The following is a 23,867-nucleotide window of genomic DNA, read 5'->3' as shown; positions in this document are numbered from 1 at the left end:
ATCGCACTGGCCGCCTGTTATACGACCCGTCCGATATTCAGTACGCTTGACTTCAGTGGAGGTGAATATCAGGTGGAGTGTATAACAAGCGGCCCCACGCGAGACCACTCCTTTTGTGCTACCATCCATGGAGAAATTCCAGCCCAGGATGCTTTACCACAGTAGATATTGTAGTAGAGACAATATCATTTTAAAGGGAATGGGATATGTTTTTGCAAAGGAAGAATATCAAAGAATTTTTTATATGGAGCGAACCTCAGAAAATTGGGTGCAATGCGCACTTCCACTTGAGTCTGTCTAAAACCCGCCACTCGCCACTTGGCGCTAACTTGTGGCCATATCAAAAAATCTAAGCTTTTATTGGGATAGCAGAGAGAGAGTCATACTCTGGATATAATCTGTACTACATCTGACTTGGGAGTGTTTGATCAGGCAGTGTGAAAGGTGTATTATTCTTACTTCTGAACCAAGAGTGATTGATGGCAAAACTATGTGAAAAAAGGGGAAGACTTCCATTCCCTAGCTCTGACACCTCTCATCTCGACAGGAATAAAAGATTCACACCAGGGAACTGGATAGAGACTGAAGCAAATTGATTACAAGTAGGATCCTTACATCCAGCAGAGAGAAAGGCTTTCATCCCATTAGGTTTATGGGCTGGGTTGGAACCCAGGTCCCAGAGGTCCCAATCTTCCTTACAACGAGATTAAAAACACTGCTGCAGAGCTTCACATATCTGTGTGCCAGCCTGCTACTGAATAAAGCAAATAGGACGGTGGAGAAAGATGCAGGAACTCACAAGAAAAGAAAATTTCTCTTTATTTAAAAAAAATGTTGAAGATGCATAGATCAGGTACGTAGACAAAGGTAAGATGTGACAAAATAACTCAGCGTGCGACATTCATGTAAACGTTGAGTGCCAAAGAGACTGATGTCAGACAACCGAGTCAAACCTGAAGGGCCAAAGTGTGGAGAATTCTGTAAATTCTTAGGCACAGTACGGTATGTACAGATGCATGGTGAATGTCAAATAGTTTGGATATGAGCCATGTGTGTGCACAAACTGCGTCTAAGAATTTACTTACAAATTTGAGGCTTGGACCTCCCGGGACCTGAGACTGCAAAAATTCAGCATCAGTTATTTAATAAATCCGATTCCTTGTTTCTGTAATCAGACAGTGCTGATTTGTATAATGATATTTCACCAAAGAATCAAATAATTACCATGGTGCATCTTGCACCATTAAAAGGGACAGGGTCCTGACTGCACAGGATTCCATGTCAGTTTCTGAGGTGCATATCAATTAATGCCAGGTCTCTGCACCTTCTGCTAAATGAGTAATCATCACTTCATCGCTATTTTCTGGTAAAAATAATTTAATCTACCTCTTAATAAGGTAAAGGCACAGTCTCTCCATCTACCGTTCACTGGAATAATTATATGGTCTCTCAAGCTAGAAGCACAGCGACAGAGACAGAAAAACAAAGGGAAAGAGAAAGGGAGAGAGAAAGACAGGGAGAAAGTTAGAAAGCACCAGAGAGGAAGGAATATAAACCTGAAAATTACTGTGAGCGATGTTATCGTATGCACTTGATTCAAATGACTCCACTATTTTAATGCAAATGGGTTTATGCCTCCACTAAAACAGTGGATAGAGGAATTTGATATGAATATGCTAAATATTCATATGATAACATTTCTACTAGGAATTTCCAAGCCGTAGGGAACAAGCAAGACTGGTGGGGCGTCAGCCGGGAACTACAAAGCCAAAGTGAGAGTGAGCCAAAGTGAAGAGAAATGGAGGAGCAAGGATGAGGTGAAGAGAGTGAGAAAGAGCTGGAAGATGGGTAGAAGACTGTGCAAAAACTCTCCATAATCACAAAGAAAATATGGGAACTGAAAACCTGTGGCTCATGAACTCAGCGGTTAGGCGCCACTACAAACGCATCTCCGGCATTCACCTGCCCTATGTGGCTGGAAAATCTGGTATCTGTCCATCATCGTGCCAAGGTCCCCCTCCCGAAGACCCCATCCATTCCCCCCCCACAGCCCCAAGGCAAGAGAATTAATCCAAATTCTTTTAAAAAAAATTGTCTTATCATTCTTCGTTGGTCCAGGCTGCACCCCCCCACCCCAATGGCATCCATCTTGAGGCTAGTACGCCTCACCTCTTGGTGTATTAGCCTCCAGTAATGGACTGTGTCCCTTCTGAGCTGAGCAAGTGGGAAATCCTGATACAGGTAATCACTGGGTCCTTGTCTTTCACTTGTGATTCTGCCAGAGTTAAAGTGGGAGTGGGAGTTGGGCGATATGGGCCTTGAATTTCAGGGCAGACTGGGGGCATAATCAGGGTGACAGTGACTAATACAGCAGGATCTTTTTAAAAATGTATTCTTGGGATGTGGGCAACACAGACAACACTGAGGGCATTAGGAGTAAACTATGTAGTGTGGGACTGTTTCACATGTAAGCCAGACCAGGTAGGTAGGGGTGGCAGCTTCCATCCTAAAGGGCATTAGTGACTCATGTAGGTTTTTATTTTAATCTGGCAGCTGTATTTTTGGAACTATTTTTATGAAAACCTGGCAGCTGTATTTTATAATCTGGCATGTGTATTTTTGCCATTCTGGTGCCAGCCCACAAATTCAATTTCATAACTTGCTGTGGTACGATTTGAAGTCACGACCTCTCGGTTAGTAGACCAGTGCCATAACTACTAGGCTACTGTACCCTCCTGGTTACATAGGGCCTCCTCCCATTATCTCTGAACTGGGGGCTCACTGAGCCACAGAGGGCAGGTGTTTTTTGCATCTGTCCCTTTTCCAGGTATTGCAAAATAAGAGGTGGAACTGTCAGGAATTGGAATTCCTGATAGTCCCATCTCTGGAGCCCCCAACATACTGTACACTTGAAATGTTCAAGCATACAGTACTTTAAACCAGTGGAAGTAGAGCCCACCTGAAACTGATCGGCCAATCTTTATGAAGAACCAGGGCAGGATCAACAGAGTATGGGCATCAAAGAGAGTGGAGAAGAGGTCTACCTGTAAAGGGGCACTTTGAGCTGAATCCACCATTTCTGCTGGATATGCCAGTGTCTAACGCAAGTAGTTGCCCACCACCATGTATTACTGCCTGCTCCCCAACTAGCGGGTCCCCCAGCTACACCTATACTGGCACAGGAGCCTGCCAACTATGTGTGAATGACCTGACCTGCCTGCAATGACCCAGATCCTTCTTTATCATCTATCTCACCTGTGAAAGCCTGTGATAAGGCTCTTTGAGCCAATCTCCATATCTTGTAATAAAATGTTAAGGTATAAAAAATTACAGAAACTGAGTTGAAACTGGCCTAACTTATTTCACATGGAACCCTTACGAGCCAATAGATGGCTCGTAAGGGTTCCAGTCTGAGGTGGATTCCAGTCTGAGGTGGATTCAAAACTAAATCTCAGAAGTGAAAGGATAATGACCAACTCACTCCACCACTCAGTCTTGTTATTTCTTTATTATTTGGTAAATTCTAATATAAGAGGATCTGCATTTAAATGTGTTCACAAGAAAATAGACAGGAAACTGGTTAAGCATTTATTGGACACATACTGGGAACAACGAGACAGTCTGTGGGGAAAATCATGATTTGGACTTTGGGTTGGGGAGGCTCTGAAAGCATTATCACATTAACACTACTGCAATCTGTGGTACAGCGATGTGCCAAAGCTCTTATAAGTAGTATTAAAGAGCAATGTATCTTCATCTTCATGATAAACTGTTCAATATATACCTATTTCTTTACAAGTGGGCAATGTAATGATGTAAATCACATAAATAATCATCATACTTATGTGTGACAAAAATAACTCACGGCTCCTCCCTCTTCACACCCCCCCCCCCACACCACCTAAGAAAAATGTCTGCTGAACACTATACCTTGTCCAGGGTAATACATTTTTTTCTTCCGACTTTTCCTCTCCTCTCATGAAGCCAGTAATTCATGCTGGGTAAAAAGAGAGACGTACATTTATGTAAAGCCTTCCATGACCTCAGGATGTCCCAAAGCCAATGAAGTATTTTTTTGAAATGCAGTCACTGTTGTAATGTAGGAAACCTGACAGCCAATTTGCGCACAGCAAGATCCCACAAACAGCAATGTGATAATGACCAGATCATCTGTTTTAGTAATGTTGGTTGAGGGATAAAGGTACAATCACATGGTCACCAGTCTCTGTCTGGTACCACACCCAAGTGGTCATTCTTCATGTGTGCGCTTAACTGTTGAGTGCCAGCAGGATATGTTGGCCAGTGAGGGAATTGTAGTGAAGCCTGATCCTGTCCTCACTTAACATTCACATGTGTCTTCCCAGCACTGGATAGTAATCAGGAGCGGAAATACCGTCCAATGTTTCTCCTACAGCTCAGTGGCATTGTGTTCAATTGTAGTGACCTTACTGCTAGCCTGACTGAGATCAGCTAAGTCAGCATAGACCAGAATTTGAACCTGGTCCAAGTTTCACATTGGCTAGTGCCTGGTGCCTTTGGCAACTGAACGATCGGGAGATCTACTAACACCTAGGTTGGCAGTGCCCAATCTAATTTCACATTGAACCCTTACAGACAAAAGAGACTTTCATCCTATCGGTCTGTACAGGACAGTGACTAACCCACTCCACCACTCAGTCCTGTTACTTATTATCTGGCAAAGTTTACTATCTGAACAATTTCATTGTTTCAATACTTTTTTTGCGCGTGTTTTCACTTAAACTGACAGGAAAATGGACAGCTATTTATAAGAAATACATTAGGAGCAATTGCACAGATTATAGGGAAAAAAATGATGGTGATTTGGGAACTCTGGATCTGGAAGGTTCTGAAATTATTATCATATTATCACTGCTACAATCTGTGCCAGACTGATGTGCCAAGATTCTTCTGAGTTTTATTAAACGAGCAATGTACAATCTTTGTGATAAAGTGCTCAACAAACATTTATTTCTTTGCAAGCACACAATGTATTGATGTAAATCACATCAAAATGAGCAGCGCCGTGCCCCTTCTATATAATCAAAATAGCCCCCAAACTCCTCTAGCTTCTAGCAGGGTTGTAGGGCTGGAGGAGATTACAGAGATAGAGACAGGTGAGGCCTTGCAGGGATTTGAAAATATGGATGAGAATTTTAAAATCAAGGCACTCCCGGACACGGAGCCAATGTAGGTCAGCGAGCACAGGGATGATGGGTGAATGGGACTTGGTGTGAGTTAGGATACGGGCAGCAGAGCTTTGGATGAGTTCAAGTTTATGGAGGGTGGAAGATGGGAGGTTGGCCAGGAGAGCATTGGAATAGTCAAGTCTAGAGGTAACAAAAACATGGATGAAAGTTTCAGCAGCGGATGAGCTGAGGCAGAGGCAGAGACGGGCAATGTTATGGAGGTGGAAGTAGGCGGACTTGCTGATGGAGCAGATATGTGGTTGGAAGCTCATCTCAGGGTTAAATAGGACACCAAGGTTGCGAACGGTCTGGTTCAGTCTCAGATAGTGGCCACGGAGAGGGATGGAGTTGACGTTTAGAGAATGGAGTTTGTGGCAATCACTCCATAATCTCCACTGTTCTAAAACAGCCCCAATTTTTCAAATCTTTATTTCTACTGTCTCATACTAGGCAGCATCCAAGTGAGTCTGCATTGAAGTGTCCTTACAGGTGTCAGGTGTGACTCAGTGGCAACACTCTCCCCTCTGGGTCAGAAGGTTGTGGGTTCAAGTCCCATTCAAGGGGCTTGTGTATAAAATCTAGGCGGATACTCCAGTGCAGTACTGAGGGAGTTGCTCTCAGGTGGATGTAAACGATCCTGTAGCACTATATTCTCAAAGAAGAGTAGGGGAGTTCTACCTGGTGTCTTGACTAATACTTATCCCTCAATCAACACCACTAAATACAGATGATCTCATTGTTGTTTGTGGGAGCTTGCTGTGTGCAATTTGGCTGCTGCATTTCCTACATTACAACAGTGACTACACTTCAAAAGTATTTCATAAGCTGTAAAGCACTTTGGGATGCCTGAGGTTGTGAATGATGCTATATAAATGCAAGTCTTTCTTTTCTTTCAGTGCCCTGACCGAGATCAGTTATCCCAGCGCAGGCCACAGATTGAATCTGGTACCTTTCCTGGACTGGGGGGTTGGTGTGTAGTCCCTTTACCAGTTGCAAACCATCAGGGGAGCCCTCCCAATAAGGAAACGGTGCAAAGCGAGTGAAATACCGTGCAACAGGCAAAGGGTTAAAGCAGGGCTTCGTACCAATCAGCAAGAAGGAGGGGCGGAGTTGCACTGCAAACAGGAAAGAGGGAATAACAGAAATCCACGAGAATCTGGGCTCCAGATATTGAACCTTGCACAGGAGTGAATGAAATACATGTTTAAAACTATATGATTGCAGTACTGCTCGCTCCGTGTGCAAACTGGAAGAAGGTAAAGAGAGAAACCAGGAGCTAATTCACAGCTTCCTGTTGAATGAAAAATTAATTTGCAGTCATACAGCTACTGAGCGATTCGCAATTTCAGATGCAATATATATATTATTGTCAAATACATCGATCGTTGCCTGGCAAGGAGATTAAAAAATTCAAACGTTCAAATCTAGGAAAGATCCATTTTGACAAAAGTTTTGCACTGAATGCACTTCAGTAATTATGCTGCAAAACAGTTGGACGTGTTTATAGAAAGGGGCATTTAACTGTAACTTACCATTTATATATAAGTAGTTGGCTGTTTTAAGCACGATTACACTCATATAGTTTGTTAAAATAAACAGGATGCGTGGGCTAATTCGCCCCTTTATTTTTCCATAACTCCAGCGCGGTGCTGTGTGGAAGTGGACAAGTCGGGGCATGTACCTTAGAGAGAGAATGGGCCAGCAAACTCACTGCTCATTTTACTTCTATTTACTAATGTGAAGGGGCCCTCAGCTATTAACGATGATGCTGGGTGGTGAGGTGGAGTTTTATTGCCTCCCAAAAACTTGGGGAGGACTGTGATTAATTATGTAACAGGTGGAGGAGGTTTAACTTCATAAAACTGACGAGCATCTTCCAGTGGGTGGATGAATAGAGGGACCGACCACACTTCTACTGAGCTATACATCGTTCCTATACATTTAATAGACCATAATTGCCCTTGAAAAATTATGAGGCAAGTCCTGTTTGTCCAGTATGGTGCTAAAAGTGATATGTGATTTTCTCTCTGTCCAAATGGTGCCAAACTATTTTTCATAGTGTGTAATCTCTTACAACAAACAATAACAGCATGCATTTATATAGCGTCTTTAACATAGTAAAACATCTCCAGGCGCCTCACAGGAGTGTTAACCAACAAAATTTGACACAGAGCCACATAAGGAGATGTGTCTTGGTCAAAGAGGCAGGTTTTAAGGAGCGTCTTAAAGGAGGAGAGAGAGGTAGAGAGGCGGAGAGGTTTAGGTTGGGAATTCCAGAGCATAGGGCCTGGGCAGCTGAAGGCACTGCCGCCAATGGTGGAGCGATGAAAATCGGGGATGAGGAAGAGGCCAGAATTGGAGGAGCGCAGCGATCTCGGAGGGTTGTAAGGCTGGAGGGTGACATACCCTTTCTTCATCCCTTTCCCAGCTCCCTGGGTCATATAGCAAGAGTTTCTATAGTTATATAAAAAGAAAAAGGGTGGCTAAGGCAAACGTAGGTCCCTTAGAGGATGAGACTGGGAAATTAATGGTGGGAAACATGGAGATGGCAAAAATGCTGAACAAATATTTTGTTTCAGTCTTTACGGTAGAGGACACTAAGAATATCCCAACACTGGACAAACAGGGGGCTCTGGGGGGGAGGAGCTAAATACGATTAAAATCACTGAGGAATTGGTACTCAGTAAATTAATGGGACTAAAGGTGGATAAATCCCCTGGACCTGATGGCTTATATCCTAGGGTCTTGAGGGAAGTGGCAGTGGGGATTGTGGATGCTTTGGTAATAATTTTCCAAAATTCTCTGGACTCGGCAAAGGTCCCGGCACATTGGAAAACTGCTAATGTAACACCCTTATTTAAAAAGGGTAGTAGGCAGAAGGCTGGAAATTATAGACCAGTTAGCCTAACATCTGTGGTGGGTAAAATTTTGGAGTCTATTATTAAGGAGACAGTAGCGGAACATTTGGATAAATATAATTTAATAGGACAAAGTCAGCATGGCTTTATGAAGGGAAAGTCATGTCTGACAAATTTGCTTGAGTTCTTTGAGGACATAACGTACAGGGTGGATAAAGGGGAACCAGTGGACGTAGTGCATTTAGACTTCCAGAAGGCGTTCGACAAGGTGCCACATAAAAGATTATTGCTCAAGATAAAGAATCACTGGATTGGGGGTAATATTCTGGCATGGGTGGAGGATTGGTTATCTAACAGGAAGCAGAGAGTTGGGATAAATGGTTCATTCTCGGACTGGCAACCAGTAGCCAGTGGTGTTCCGCAGGGGTCGGTGCTGGGTCCCCAACTCTTTACAATCTATATTAACGATTTGGAGGAGGGGACCGAGTGTAACATATCAAAGTTTGCAGATGATACAAAGATGGGAGGGAAAGTAGAGAGTGAGGAGGACATAAAAAACCTACAAGGGGATATAGACAGGCTGGGTGAGTGGGCGGAGATTTGGCAGATGCAATACAATATTGGAAAATGTGAGGTTATGCACTTTGGCAGGAAAAATCAGAGAGCAAATTATTATCTTAATGGCAAGAAACTGGAAAGTACTGCAGTACAAAGGGATCTGGGGGTCCTTGTGCAAGAAAATCAAAAAGTTAGTATGCAGGTGCAGCAGGTGATCAAGAAGGCCAACGGAATGTTGGCTTTTATTGCTAGGGGGATAGAATATAAAAACAGGGAGGTATTGCTGCAGTTATATAAGGTATTGGTGAGACCGCACCTGGAATACTGCATGCAGTTTTGGTGTCCATACTTAAGAAAAGACATACTTGCTCTCGAGGCAGTACAAAGAAGGTTCACTCGGTTAATCCCGGGGATGAGGAGAGGTTGAGTAGATTGGGACTCTACTCATTGGAGTTCAGAAGAATGAGAGGCGATCTTATTGAAACATATAAGATTGTGAAGGGGCTTGATCGGGTGGATGCGGTAAGGATGTTCCCAAGGATGGGTGAAACTAGAACTAGGGGGCATAATCTTAGAATAAGGGGCTGCTCTTTCAAAACTGAGATGAGGAGAAACTTCTTCACTCAGAGGGTAGTAGGTCTATGGAATTTGCTGCCCCAGGAAGCTGTGGAAGCTACATCATTAAATAAATTTAAAACAGAAATAGACAGTTTCCTAGAAGTGAAGGGAATTAGGGGTTACGGGGAGCGGGCAGGAAATTGGACATGAATTTAGATTTGAGGTTAGGATCAGATTAGCCATGATCTTATTGAATGGCGGAGCAGGCTCGAGGGGCCGATTGGCCTACTCCTGCTCCTATTTCTTATGTTCTTATGTCTCCTAGAGCCAAAAGCTGTGACAAATGTGTAAATGGTTTGTTCCCAGGTCAAGGTTAAAGTGGGCCCAAACAACCTGGCATATTGGTATGGCCCTTAAACTATTGTGCTTCATTCAGTTCCGCTTGTCTTGGTAAGACGGCAATTTTTTTTTGCATTGGCTGTTTGCGTCCTCACCATACTTGCTAAGAGATTTGAGCATGAGGTTAGAGTGAGCTTGCAGCCCCTCTCTCAGCTACGTTTGTGTATGCCATGCTCCTGCTTTAGACTGACCCTGCCTGCCTGCTGTTGCTGATGCCTTCTTTCAACTTGAATATGAGCAGGTAAATGTTTTCCATATCTTTGACACAAAAGTCCCAATTTTAACTCTGGACGTGAATCGGGCAGGTGGCAATTTTAACACCCGGCCTCACCTGCACGGGCCCAATCAGACTCCCGCTCAAACCCAGTGAGAAGGGCTATCTGGTCGACGGGTGGGAGCGAGATTTTGGGCAGCAGGAGGCCGCTGCCTGGGAACCAAATGAACAGTCTCTGGCACTCGAGTAAATACACAGGAGGCACGTTGGGAGTGCATTGCAGTGGGTGGAGGGGGAGCTAAATTCGGGGCAAGGGGAGGCCCAAGGTTTCCTTGTGGGGTCCAGAGGAGGATTCCTGCGATACTTAGTTATCGGGGTCGTAACTGCGTCATTGGTGCCCGATTTAAATATATTTGTGGGCCCCTTCCCTGTCTGTAGCAGGCGCCCGAGCCACCTCCGAAAAGGACGTGGTTAAATGGTGGCAGGCGGGAGCACCAGCGGGAACGCGGCAGTAAGAACGCTGCTGCTATTTTAACCACCTGTTTCCGGGCAGGGTTAAAATTGGGCATAAGGAGGCTGCACCACAGAGAGGGAAGAAGCAAACTGATTGGAGCATAGCCATGCCTGCTGTGAAATCACAGTCAGACCACATCCATGAATTGGACAAAACCAAAAAAAAAACATGAAAAGTAAAGGCAATACTACACCTTCATGTAAAAGTTGTGTAATAAAGCAAGGTCTTCCAATACAAATTCAAATTTTGACTTCCAACCAGATGATCTTCCAAAGTTCTCTAGATTCTAGAACGGTCCCAGTGGACTGGAAGGTAGCAAATGTTACCCTGCTATTCAAGAAGGGAGGGAGAGAGAAAACAGGGAACTACGGGCCAGTTAGCCTGACATCGGTCATTGGGAAAATGCTGGAATTCTTAAGGAAGTGGTAACAGGGCACTTAGAAAATCATAATATGATTAGGCAGAGTCAACATGGTTTTATGAAGGGGAAATCGTGCTTGACAAATTTATTTGAGTTTTTTGAGGATGTAACTAGCAGGGTAGATAAGAGGGAACCAGTGGATGTAGTATATTTGGATTTTCAAAAGGCATTTGATAAGGTGCCACATAAAAGGTTGTTACACAAGGTAAGGGCTCATGGGGTTGGGGGTAATATATTAGCATGGAGAGAGGATTGGTTAAAGGACAGAAAACAGAGTAGGGATAAACGGATCATTCTCAGGTTGGTAGGCTGTAACTAGTGGGGTGCCACAAGGATCGATGCTTGGGCTGCAGCCATTTACAATCTATATTAATGACTTAGATGAAGGGACCGAGTGTAATGTATCCAAGTTTGCTGACGATACAATGTTAGGTGGGAAAGTAAACTGTGAGGAGGACACAAAGAATCTGCAAAGAGATGTAGACAGGTTAAGTGAGTGGGCAAGAAGGTGGCAGCTGGAGTATAATGTGGGGAAATGTGAGGTTATTCACTTTGTTAGGAAGAATACAAAAACAGAATATTTTTTAACTGGTGAGAAACTATTAAATGTTAGTGATCAGAGAAACTTGGGGTCCTCGTACAAGAAACTCAAAAAGTTAGCATGCAGGTACAGCAAGCAATTAGGAAAACAAATGGCATGTTGGCCTTTATTGCAAGGGGGTTGGAGTACAAGAGTAATGAAGTCTTACTACAGTTGTACAGGGCTTTAGTGAGACCTCACCTGGAGTTATGCATACAGTTTTGGTCTCCTTATCTAAGGAAGGATGTACTTTCCTTGGAGGCAGTGCAACAAAGGTTTACTAGATTAATTCCTGGGATGAGAGGGTTGTCCTATGAAGAGAGGTTGAGTAGAATGGGCCAATACTGTCTGGAGTTTAGAAGAATGAGAGGTGATCTCATTGAAACATATAAGATTATGAGGGGGCTTGACAGGGTAGATGCTGAGAGATTGTTTCCCCTGGCTAGAGAGTCTAGAACTAGGGGGTATAGTCGCAGGGTAAGGGGTCGGTCATTCAAGACTGAGGTGAGGAGGAATTTCTTTATGCAGAGGGTTGTGAATCTTTGGAATTCTCTACCCCAGAGGGCTGTGGATGTTGAGTCATTGAGTGTATTCAAGGCTGAGATAGATAGATTTTTGGACTTTAGGGGAATCAAGGGATATGGGGATTGGGCAGGAAAGTGGAGTTGAGGTTGAAGATCAGCCATGATCTGATTGAATGGCGGAGCAGGTTCGAGGGGCCGTAAGGCCGACTCCTGTTTCTTATGTTCTTTTGTGTAACTGGAGCAGAGCAGAGAAGATTAAGAGGAGATTTAATGGAGGGTTTTAAAATTATGATGGTTTTTATTCGGGCAAATAGAGATTGACTGTTTCCTCTGATTGTGGAGTCAGTGATGAGAGGTCATAAATTCAACATTGTCAGTGAGCGTGAGGGAAGGGGTTAGAAGAAATGTCTTTAAGCAGCAAGTTGTTGAAGCATGGACTGCTTTGCAACAGGGAGTGGTTGAGGCAGAAACCCCTGCATCTTAAGGGAAAATTGGATAAATTGTTTGAAGCAGAGGAACAAACAGAACAGGATGTGTGATTAGTTTTGGAAGCCCCCCCTCCAAACAGCTGCCATGACCCCATGGATTGAAAGGCCTCCTGTGCTATAAAATTCTGTGGTACCCTGAAGCTTGTAATCTTAGAACTGCAATAATGGAAACTTGGGTTAAAATAAATGATTTTGAGGAAAACATATTTAAAAACAACTGAAGAATGGGGGAATCAGTGGTAAATTGAACAATCAAAATGACAAAGTGAAGGAATAATTTTAGTATTTTTAGAATAATATCAGTATTTTTGTTTTATCGACTGCATTGTAAATTAATATTTTCTGTGGTGAATTTGATGGAGTTGGTGCTTATGTTTTTCTGTGATCTATCTATGCAGGAAATTTACTCGTGCTCTCCCCTTGCCTTTTAAAATATAACAAAGAAGTTTACAGAATGAGTTCTCGTCTTTAAATCCTACAGTGATGAATTTCACGGGATGCTTTCCCCACCTTTTTAAAAACAAACCACAATTATGAAGTTTGCTGAACAAATGCTCTTCGATTTTCTAAAATTACACAGTGATGATCTTTTCCTAACTGGGCTCCCCTTGCCTTTAGGAATTTTACAAAACACTCTCCCCTTGACTTTTTTTTTAAAATCCCGCAATGATGAACTTTAGTGCATGTTTTCTCTTATTATTAAAAATAAAATAATCAGCAAAAGTAAAAAAATTGGTCGAGTTAAAGATTACAGAGTGGAGTCATAGCTTACACGGTACTCGTAGCTAGGTTTCCTTTCTTAACCAATTTCACTTTGACCACTACCACCAGGAAGTGTGCAAGATGACCTGGTGGTAACCCACCCCTCCCCATTCACATGGGGGAAGACACTTTGCTTTTACTTGACATGTACCCACATCAGCAACTCAGAGAGGAGGGGGTGACACAATCTACCTGATCGAGATGCTGCTCATTGGTGCTTCAAAGCACTGCACCTCTATATGGATGAAAAAAAATCTGTTCATTACTAAAAAGTAAGATAATTGCACAGAAACAACCATCGCAATTGCCCAATTTCCAAATATACATGAATTGTTATGTGTTTGATTTGCAGGCTGAAAATCCTGATCAGTTCTTGGATATGTGAGGAAGGAGCCATTGGAAATGGGAACAAGATTAGAGCTTCTTGTTTTCTTGTCTCTGGTATGTATTGTTCTCCTACAGAAGCTTGTTCACCTTAGAGATTGAGTGTTGTAATAAGCTAGAAGGCTGATCATTCAGCTCAGGGACTCAGTGGCACACTTAGTGTGAGCACCAGGTACTTTCCCAGGTAACATGTCGCAAAGGTTGGATGCAGAAAGAAGCTTTGGCAGCTGGGCTGCAGTGTTTAATCCTCCCGCCCCTCGCTACCCAAGGTGGCAGTGAAAACATTTTCCAAAACTGGTCTCTTCTGTACTACTGTCAGCATTAACTTGGACTTGACAATTTCGGATCGCCCGATTTAAGTGATTATGAAGAGGGATCTCCGTTCGGAATGTAACCTTGTCTGTTCTCTCCACGGATGCTGTGCAATTCCAGCATTTTCTGGTTTTCTTTCGGGGACTACAGCCCCGATTTTAACTCTGCCTGCACGGTGCAGGGAACAGTGCAGGCAGATTGCGGGGGTCGGGGGTCGGGGTAGAGGTTAAATAGATGGCCTGGATGCTACCCGCGACCTTCTCAAAGAGTTCACGAACGCACCCCGGCCATTTTAACTTCTGGGTTTTCAGGGGGCATCGAGGTCACCCACCACAGGCAGGTGTGTGGGGGGGGGGCCTCATAAATAATTAAACGTTGGACTTTGAATTATATCATGGGACTCCAACGCCAATTTAACACTGAGATACATGAATTGCCACACAGTCCCAGAGGCACCAGCAAAAGTTGGTGGCAATCAGGATCATGGCCAGAAGAGGCCCATGTAAGTTGTTTTAAAAAAAGATGTTTTTACTGTTTTCTTGTGGGCCAGGAGAAGCAAAGGTGCTCCTCTTGGCCAAACGAAGAGACCTTGAGCCTCCTCTGTTTTTGGCTCCCCTCCTTCCCTCCGGCCCCCCCAAAACCGTGATCATGTCGGACTGACCTCCCTCCCTCCCTCGCTTACTTAAGTCGCCGGGGACCGCACAGCCGCGTGATTTCTTGCTCCCACCAACCGGTCTCTCAAGACATTCTCCGCCGATGTCGGGCAGGAGTCAGTGCGGGGAAATTAAAACGAGGCCTGGGAGCTAAAATGGTCGGGGCCTTACACTGTGGGGAGATTGGTTGGGGGGGGGTTGCTGGGCGGATTGCCACCCGTGTCAGCCCCTGTATGCCACACTTAGTCCCTGGGGCTTCCGAGTTTCCCTCCTCTCAATCGACACACGAGCCCGATTTTTAATAAAATGAAATTTTAAATAAAGAATGTACCCGAGCCTCGTCAGGCCGCGATCCTCCTTGGTGCAAGCCGCCAGTTCCGGCAGCGTGCTCGCTTTGTGCAACTTATGGCATCCTGCTCCGAGTTAAGATATTGGACCCCGATATTTAAATATTTATGAGGTCAGCCTGTGGAGTGCGGCCTCTATGCTCCCAAAAACCTGAGAGTTAAAATGTCGGGGGGGAGGGGGGGGTGGTGACATTGTGGGAACGCAGCGTGTAGCGCCCGGCTGACGATTTAACCCCCTGCACTTACCGTTCCTGCCACGTGGGCAGGGTTAAAATCGGGGCTAGAGATTCATTGAATGCAGACCTTCTAATCCATTGCCAAAATATCCCACTGGAGATAGAAATAAAATACACACAAGGGTTGGTTCTGGCCTGAATTGTTATTCTATTTTGCTCCTTGGAGCAGCTGGCTATGTGATGGTCCATCCAGTCTATTTGGGTACTCATTTGTTAAGGCGCCCTTAATCCAGTTGGATCTTATGAATGTTGCTCGTTTTGGAATGGTGTGGTGGTGTCTTCTTATCATATTTCACATCTCATGTTGGAACTGCCAATGCTCGATGTTTTGTAATTGGAACTGTCATCACCATCAAAGAATTGATTTATTCTTGTTTGCTTTGTCTCAATGTAAAATCTTAAATCAATATTTTTTTGAAAAAGAAATGGTCCAACTCCTGATTCAGCAGTCAGTAGAGGGATACTTGCTTTGTGCCAAGAAAATTCCTGGAGGACAATATAACATCCATCATTTGTGTTTTCTAACTCCTCCTTTAGCCTCTCGGTGTTCTCACCAATATGAGGGACTGCCAGGAAAATGAGTTTTGGGCTGTCGATGGAAACTGCAAATTTTGTAGAGAGTGTGGACCTGGAATGGAACTATCAGAGGTATGGAATTCCACAGCCAGCTGGTGATTGAGTCCACTCAAATATGAGGATATTTCACAACTACTATCGATGACTGATGGAGTCTAATGACTGAGATAAGGCAAATGTAACAAAACAATAGTCATGACAGCCTAACAAGTTTACGCTTTAAGAGAATTATTTCTAAGAAAGAGCAGATTGCCTGCATTCCCTTTTCTTCTTGAACTGTGCTAACAATTAAATGATTCACTTTCGATTGTGAGCTAGATATAAATTTTGTTAATGCTAGATGTAGTTTCACATTACAGTTCCCACTGCTTATAACGGTAAATGGTGAGAGAACATATTGGAGTAAGTGGTGCGCGTCTTTGCTATAGTGCTTTGAGCTATTTAAAATGGCAAATTAAATAAATTGTTAAAACTGATATACTATTAATCATTGTATCTATTGCACAGTGTACAGGTCGCTGAAATATGCTGGAGCAGTACAAAAGTTAACAGCATTATCCTGATGGCAACTTGTGAACGTTAACATGGCAAAGCCTCCCATATCTTGTCTCTAGCCACGTACTCCAATATCACAACAGTGAGAACTATGTAGAATTGCATAGAATTTCCAGCACAGAAACCGGGCATTCGGCCCAACTGGTCTATACTGGTGTTTATGCTCCACACGCGCCTCCTCCCACCTTCATCTAACCCTATCAACATGTCTTTCTATTCTTTTCTCGCTCATGTACATATCTAGATTCCTCTTAAATACATCTATGCTAATTGCCTCAACTACTCCACTTGGTAGCGAAATCCACAGTGTCACCACTCATAGATTCATAGAAATTTACAGCATAGAAGGAGGCCATTCGGCCCATCGCGTCTGTGCCGGCCACAAAAGAGCCATCCAGCCTAATCCCACTTTCTAGCTCTTGGTCCCTGGCCTTGTAGGTTGTGGCACTTCTAAGTGCATACCCAAGAACTTTTTAAATGTGATGAGGGTTTCTGCCTCTACCACCCTTTCAGGCAGTGAGTTCCAGACCCCACCACCCTCTGGGTGAAAACATTTTTCCTCAACTCCACTCTAATACTTCTACCAATTACTTCAAATCTATGCCCTTTAGTTTTTGACCTCTAATCTAAGGGAAATAGGTCCTTCCTGTTCACTCTATCTAGGCCCCTCATAATTTTGTATACCTCAATTAAATCTCCCTGCAGCCTCCTCTGTTCCAAAGAAAACAACCTCAACCTATCCAATCTTTCCTCATAGCTAAAATTCTCCAGTCTGGCAACATACTCGTAAATCTCCTCTGTATCCTCTCTAGTGCAATCACATCTTTCCAATAATGTGGTGACCTGTACTCAGTTCTCTAGCTGTGGCTTAACTAGTGTTTTATACAGTTCCAGCATAACCTCCCAGCTCTTATATTCTATGCCTCGGCTAATAAAGGAAAGTATTCCATATGCCACCTTAACCACCTGTCCTTATCTACCTGTCCTGCTACCTTCAGGGATCTGAGGACATGCACTCCAAGGTCCCTCTGCTCCCCTACACTTCTCAGTATCCTACCATTTATTGTGCACTCCCTTGCCTTGTTTGCCCTCCCCACATGCATTACCTCACACTTCTCCGGATTGAATTCCATTTGCCACTTTTCTGCCCACCTGACCAGTCCATTAATACCTTCCTGTAGTCTACAGCTTCCTTCCTCACTATCAACCACACAGCCAACTTTTGCATCATCTGCAGACTTCTTAATCATGCCCCCTACATTTAAATCTAAATCATTGATTGATACTACAAAAAGCAATGGACCTTGTACTGAGCCCTGCGGAACCCCACTGGAAACAGGTTTTCAGTCACAAAAACACCCGTCAACCATTATCCTTTGCTTGCTGCCACTGGATCCAACTTGCCACTTTCCCTTGGATCCCATGGGCTTTTACTTTTCTGACCAGTCTGCCTTGTGGGACCTTGTCAAAAGCCTTGCTAAAATCCATGTAGACTACTTCAAACGCGCTACTCTCATTGACCCTTCTTGTTACCTCCTCAAAAAATTCAATCAGGTTAGTCCAACACGACCTTCCCTTGACAAATCCATACTGACTGTCCTTGATTAATCCGTGCCTTTCTAAATGACGATTAATACTGTCCCTCAGAATTTTTTCCCATAATTTGCCCACCACCCAGGTTAGGCTGACTGGCCTGTAATTACTTGGTCTATCCCTTTCTCCCTTTTTAAACAATGGTACAATGTTAGCAGTCCTCCGGCACGATACTTGTAGCCAGAGAGGATTGGAAAATGATGGTCAGAGCCTCCGCTATTTCCTCCCTTGCTTCTTTTAACAGCCTGGGATACATTTCATCTGGGCACTTTCAATTATGCTAAATCCCTTAATACTTCCTCTCTCACTATGTTTATCCCATCCCAATATTTCACACTTCTCCTCCTTAACTATAATATCTGCATAGTCTCCCTCTTTTGTGAAGACAAATGCAAGGTGTTCATTAAGAACCATACCCACGTCTCCCGCCTCCACACACAGGTTACCTCATTGGTCTCTAATAGGCCCTATCCTCTTGCACTTTATGTATTTATAAAACATAGAGTCATAGAGTTATACAGCACGGATAGAGGCCCTTCGGCCCATCGTGTCCGCGCCGGCCATCAGCCCTGTCTACTCTAATCCCATATTCCAGCATTTGGTCCGTAGCCTTGTATGCTATGGCATTTCAAGTGCTCATCCAAATGCTTCTTGAATGTTGTGAGGGTTCCTGCCTCCACAACCCTTTCAGGCAGTGAGTTCCAGACTCCAACCACCCTCTGGGTGAAAAAGTTCTTTCTCAAATCCCCTCTAAACCTCCCGCCTTTTACCTTGAATCTATGTCCCCTTGTTATAGTACCCTCAACGAAGGGAAAAAGCTCCTCAGTATCCATCCTATCTGTGCCCCTCATAATTTTGTACACCTCAATCATGTCCCCCCTCAGCCTCCTCTGCTCCAAGGAAAACAAACCCAATCTTCCCAGTCTCTCTTCATAGCTGAAGCGCTCCAGCCCTGGTAACATCCTGGTGAATCTCCTCTGCACCCTCTCCAAAGCGATCACATCCTTCCTGTAGTGTGGCGACCAGAACTGCACACAGTACTCCAGCTGTGGCCTAACCAGTGTTTTATACAGCTCCATCATAACCTCCTTGCTCTTATATTCTATGCCTCGGCTAATAAAGGCAAGTATCCCATATGCCTTCTTTACCACCTTATCTACTTGTTCCGCCGCCTTCAGGGATCTGTGAACTTGCACACCAAGATCCCTCTGACCCTCTGTCTTGCCTAGGGTCCTCCCATTCATTGTGTATTCCCTTGCCTTGTTAGTCCCTCCAAAGTGCATCACCTCGCACTTTTCCGGGTTAAATTCCATTTGCCACTGTTCCGCCCATCTGACCAACCCATCTATATCGTCCTGCAGACTGAGGCTATCCTCCTCGCTATTTACCACCCTACCAATTTTTGTATCATCAGTGAACTTACTGATCATACCTTTTACATTCATATCCAAGTCATTAATGTAGACCACAAACAGCAAGGGACCCAGCACCGATCCCTGTGGTACCCCACTGGCCACAGGCTTCCAGTCACAAAAACAACCTTCGACCATCACCCTCTGCCTTCTGCCACTAAGCCAGTTTTGTATCCAAAGTGCCAAGGCACCCTGGATTCCATGGGCTCGTACCTTCTTGACCAGTCTCCTGTGCGGGACTTTATCGAAGGCGGCACTAACGGCTTGCCTTGGGTTTGCCTTGATTTTACTTGCCTTGATTTTACTTGCCAATATTTTTATTCACGTGTAAAGAAGCTTCTCCTGAATTCCTTATTGGATTTATTAGTGACTATCTTGTATTAATGTCCCCTAGTTATAGTTCCGCTTCAGCCCAAAATAACCGACGCGTTTAATGTATTATAAGCGACACCTTTGTAATTGACTTCATTGGTAACGGCAAATGGTTAGCACCATTTGCCCGATTTGGCGGTTGCCCATGATAAGCGTGCACAGATTAAGTGGTGGGGACTGTATTAATTAATTTAGAAACACATCTTTAAACTCCAGCCGTGAATTCTGCGGAGGTTCTCCTGCTTGTCCGCCATTACTTAGACAGAAGAGCCGTGGAAGCCCCAAATGTAAAACGCCTAAAAGCCGTTAGTGCCGTTTTCTTCCAGTTTAACCGCGGCTGTTCCAGCAAAGTTACGGCGAGCAAACAAGAGAAACCTTTGTAGAAATTAACCGCCACATTCTTTCAGAGGTGAAAGCAACGTTCGGCCAGAGGTGACCCATCACCTCCCGGAGGAATCAAAACATTGTTGCCGTCTTGTGAGCGGAGAGAGCTAATCCTTCATTACCCTTCATGTTGCAGAGCTCCTTATTTGGAGGTTTACAAAGTTGATGATTGTTGATTTATTCTTGCAGGACTGTGGTTTTGGAGTTGGGGTGGATGCGCAGTGTGTGACCTGCAGACCCAACAGGTACAAGGACAACTGGGGACAGCAGAAATGCAAACTGTGCCTCTCTTGTGCACTTGTGAATCGGATTCAGGAAACCAACTGCACAGTTTCTAGTAACGCTGTGTGTGGGAAATGCTTGCCAGGGTAAGTGTGAAGACAGAGACTGTCATCCTGTTCTTCAAGGTTTATTTTTCTGTGTTCGCTAATGTTAGCAAAAAAAGTTGCCATCCAATCCATTTTATACCTGGCAAGTTTTTTGCTAACAGCAAACAGAGGACTGGTGGATTGCAAATGTTACACGCCCGTTCAAAAAAAGGGAGTGGGATAAACCCGGCAACTACAGGCCAGTCAGCCTAATGTCGGTAGTGAGGAAATTTTTAGAGACAATAATCCAGGACAAAATTAATTGACACTTGGCAAAAGAACGGGTTAATAAATGAAAGCCAGCACGCGTTTGTTAAAAGGCAAATTGACTAACTTGATTCAGTTCTTTGAAGAAGTAACAGAGAGGATTGATGAGGGTAGTGCTTTTGATGTGTATACGGACTTTCAAAAGGCATTTGATAAATTACCATATAATAGACTTGTTAGCAAAATTGAAGCCATGGGATTAAAGGAGTAGTGGCAAAGTGGATACAAAATTGGCTAAGGAACAGAAAGCAGAGAGTAGTGGTGATCGTTTGTTTTTTCAGACGGTAAAGAAGTGTGCAGTGGTGTTCTCCAGGGGTCAGTATTAGGGCTACTGCTCTTTTTTGATATATATTAGTCACCTGGACTTAGGTGTACAGGGCATAATTTCAAAGTTTGCAAATGACACGAAACTTGGAAATGTAGTAAGCAATGTGGAGGATAGTAACAGACTTCAGAAGAACATAGACAGACTGGTGAAATGGGCAAACACATGGCAGATGAAATTTAACACAAAGAAGTGTGAAGTGAGTCATTTTGGTAGGAAGAATGTGGAGAGGCAATATAAACTAAATGGTACAATTTTAAAGGGAGTGCAGGATCAGAGATATCTGGGGGTGTATGTACACAAAACTTTGAAGGTGTCAGGACAAGTTGAGAAGGCTGTTTAAAAAGCATACGAAATCCTTGGCTTTATAAATAAAAGGCATGGAGTACAAAAGCAAGGAAGTTATGCTAATCATTGGTTAGGCCCCAGCAAGAGTATTGTGTCTAATTCTGGACACTACACGTTAGGAAGGATGTCAAGGCCTTAGAGAGGACGCAGAGGAGTTTCACTAGAATGGTATCAGGGATGACTTTAGTTATGTGGAGAGACTAGAGAATCTGGGGTTGTTCTCCTTAGAACAGAAAAGGTTATGGGGAGATTTGATAGAGGTGTTCAAAATCATGAAGGTTTTGATAGAGTAAATAAGGAGAAACAGTTTCCACTGGCAGAAGGGTCAGTAACCAAAGGACACAGATTTAAGGTAATTGGCAAAAGAGGCGACATGAGGGAAAAAAATTTACGCAGTGAGTTGTTATGATCTGGAATGCGCTGCCTGAAAGGGTGGTGGAAGCAGATTCAATAATAATTTTCAAAAGGGAATTAGATAACTACTTGAAGTGGAAAAATTTGCAGGGTTATGGAGAAAGAGTAGGGGAGTGGGACTAATTGGATAGCTCTTTCAAAGAGCCGGCACAGACACGATGGATTGAATGGCCTCATTTAGTGCTGTATCATTTTGTGATTCTAGAGGAAAATATATTCATAAACAGAGGATTAGGAGGGACTTATTCATTGTGAATCACACAGGCTGTTTATGCACAATTATATGGAGAACAATCATTACATAGGGCTGGTTACAAGGCAGTAATCTCATAGGATTGAGTAAGTGCATATTAATTGCTTAAAAATAGGTATGTTTGCAGTTAACTAAGTGGGGGATGTCTTTTCTGCAGAACAGAACACTTTTCCAATTTGGGCACTTGATCTGAGTTTCAAGGACTCCCAGGTCAGGTTTAGCACAGCCAGCTGCAGAGTAAGATTCTGTGCACTGACGCAACAATAGAGCAGGGGGAGGAGGAGTTGTACTGGATGTTACATAAATGTGTTTGTGAAAATGTTCTCTGGCTGTTACCTTTAGCAAAATCATAAATGCATTTTTTTGGAACTTCCTCAAAGTCATCTTACTCTTCCAATCTCCAGGCTTTTAAAACTCTAGGTTAGTGTTAACCAATCACTAGTTCTTGGTTAACCTCGTATTCTCTCCTACCCATTTCAGCCTTGGTTGAGCCCCTGTGCTATGGGCCTTGGCCCTCTCCCAAGGTTTCTCAGTAAAACTGTGTTTGCCTTTTGCAGATTCTACAGGAAAACACGGCTTGGAGGATTACAGGACATGGAGTGCATTCCCTGCACAGATCCAGCTCCTCCCAGTGAATCTCAGTGTAAGTGACAGCTTCTCTCTTCATGTCTCGTACAGGGCTCGAGAATGTGCATAGTCCCGTGTGTTGTGAGAAACCCTACAAGAGATTGTGATGTGAAGCTGTGCACTGTGTGTGGTGGGGGTGGGGGTGGGGTGGGGGGGGGGTGGTGGTGTAGGGTTGCCAACTCTGGATGTATTCCTGGAGGTTTCATCACACGACCTCCTGCCTCCAAACGCCCAGCCCCCACATTCCCATCATTGGTTGCCGGACATATCCATCCTCACAGTGCACCACCTTCCCTATGATTGTTCTCTTGCGTTGCTTGTAGCAGTGTCCTGGAGATTAATCTTCAATTACTGGAAATTCCAGGACAATCCTGAAGGATTGGCAACCCTAGTTTGGTGGGTGGTAGGTGGGGGGGGGGGGGTTGCACTGCATTGTGCTGTAGAACAATAAAGACACAGGATCTGTGCCTACAATTCCCCCATATGGCAGGCTATTGACCTCACCTCCCTAGTACAGGGAGGTGTCAAACAGAGGTCAGGGCATTTCCCCACAGGGAGCGAGTGAAAACCACTATCATGTTTTGCAGTGACTATTAATAGAGTGGTACTGGCAGAGGCCTGGGAACAGGTTGTACATCCATTCTCTCAGCCAGGGATGGTACTTGGCACAGAGAGAAAAAAAAAGACAAAAATGTAAAACAGTTAATATCGGCAGCAAACATTTCTTGCACAGTTATCTTTTGAAAATTTTTTTTTTGCCAAAATGGAAACTTAGAATCACTTTGCTTCTGAACTGTGTTCTTTATGGGTAGAGGGCGGTGTCACAGAGGCTAGAAAAACCACAGGACAGTGTGTTAAATGGTTGACAGGCAACTTTCACCAATGATTTGAACTTCCTGCCATCCCAGTTCATACATAATGACCAAATGAGGTGAAAGGATAGTATCAAGCATCATGTTCTGCCTCTCTGCTGTCTACAGTAGTACACAGGTCCTGAGGCGCTTGGCTGAATGTGCAGGGAGTAATATTCATGTGACATCTAATATGTCAACATGATTATTCCAATATGAAATTGGGTGCACGGTGAGCGGTTTGCCGTTCTCAGACAGTAGTATCGATTACATATTTTTAAATTTACACATCTTTTAAGACATTGGTCATACCCTACCTATAAGGATGTGAGCATTTTTAAAAATATGTGTAAATAGTATTTTTGATCCCCTCCATTTCACATATTATCCTTGGCTGACAGAATGGATAGACAGCCTGACCTCCAGGCACCTGTTACAGGTCACTTGGAGATACACACGAGCAGCCGCAGAGATGTGGGGCTTGATTCACTGTGATCTTGCCCGAAT

The 23,867-nt window shown here is 43.8% G+C and overlaps 1 protein-coding gene across 2 annotated transcripts in view; it reads left to right on the top strand.

The window, feature by feature from the left end:
- The first annotated feature begins 779 nt into the window (after positions 1-779).
- Positions 780-23,867, top strand: part of eda2r (ectodysplasin A2 receptor) — a 40,183-nt gene continuing 17,095 nt past the window's right edge. Inside the window, exons 1-5 of one of the 2 annotated variants that reach the window (XM_067996696.1) lie at positions 780-867; positions 13,436-13,524; positions 15,553-15,663; positions 20,097-20,275; positions 22,440-22,525. In XM_067996696.1, coding sequence (XP_067852797.1) covers positions 13,486-13,524; positions 15,553-15,663; positions 20,097-20,275; positions 22,440-22,525 — 415 coding nt within the window. In that variant the 5' untranslated portion in view covers positions 780-867; positions 13,436-13,485. Of the gene's footprint in view, positions 868-6,327; positions 6,464-13,435; positions 13,525-15,552; positions 15,664-20,096; positions 20,276-22,439; positions 22,526-23,867 lie in introns of those variants that run through there. The other variant, XM_067996695.1, reaches the window with a different exon arrangement.

This window comes from Heptranchias perlo, chromosome 15 (genome assembly GCF_035084215.1).
Source record: "Heptranchias perlo isolate sHepPer1 chromosome 15, sHepPer1.hap1, whole genome shotgun sequence".
In the NCBI taxonomy this organism is placed as follows: Eukaryota; Metazoa; Chordata; class Chondrichthyes; order Hexanchiformes; family Hexanchidae; genus Heptranchias; species Heptranchias perlo.
The sequence above is the reverse complement of the archived record's forward strand: the minus strand, read 5'-3'. Positions and strand labels throughout refer to the sequence as shown.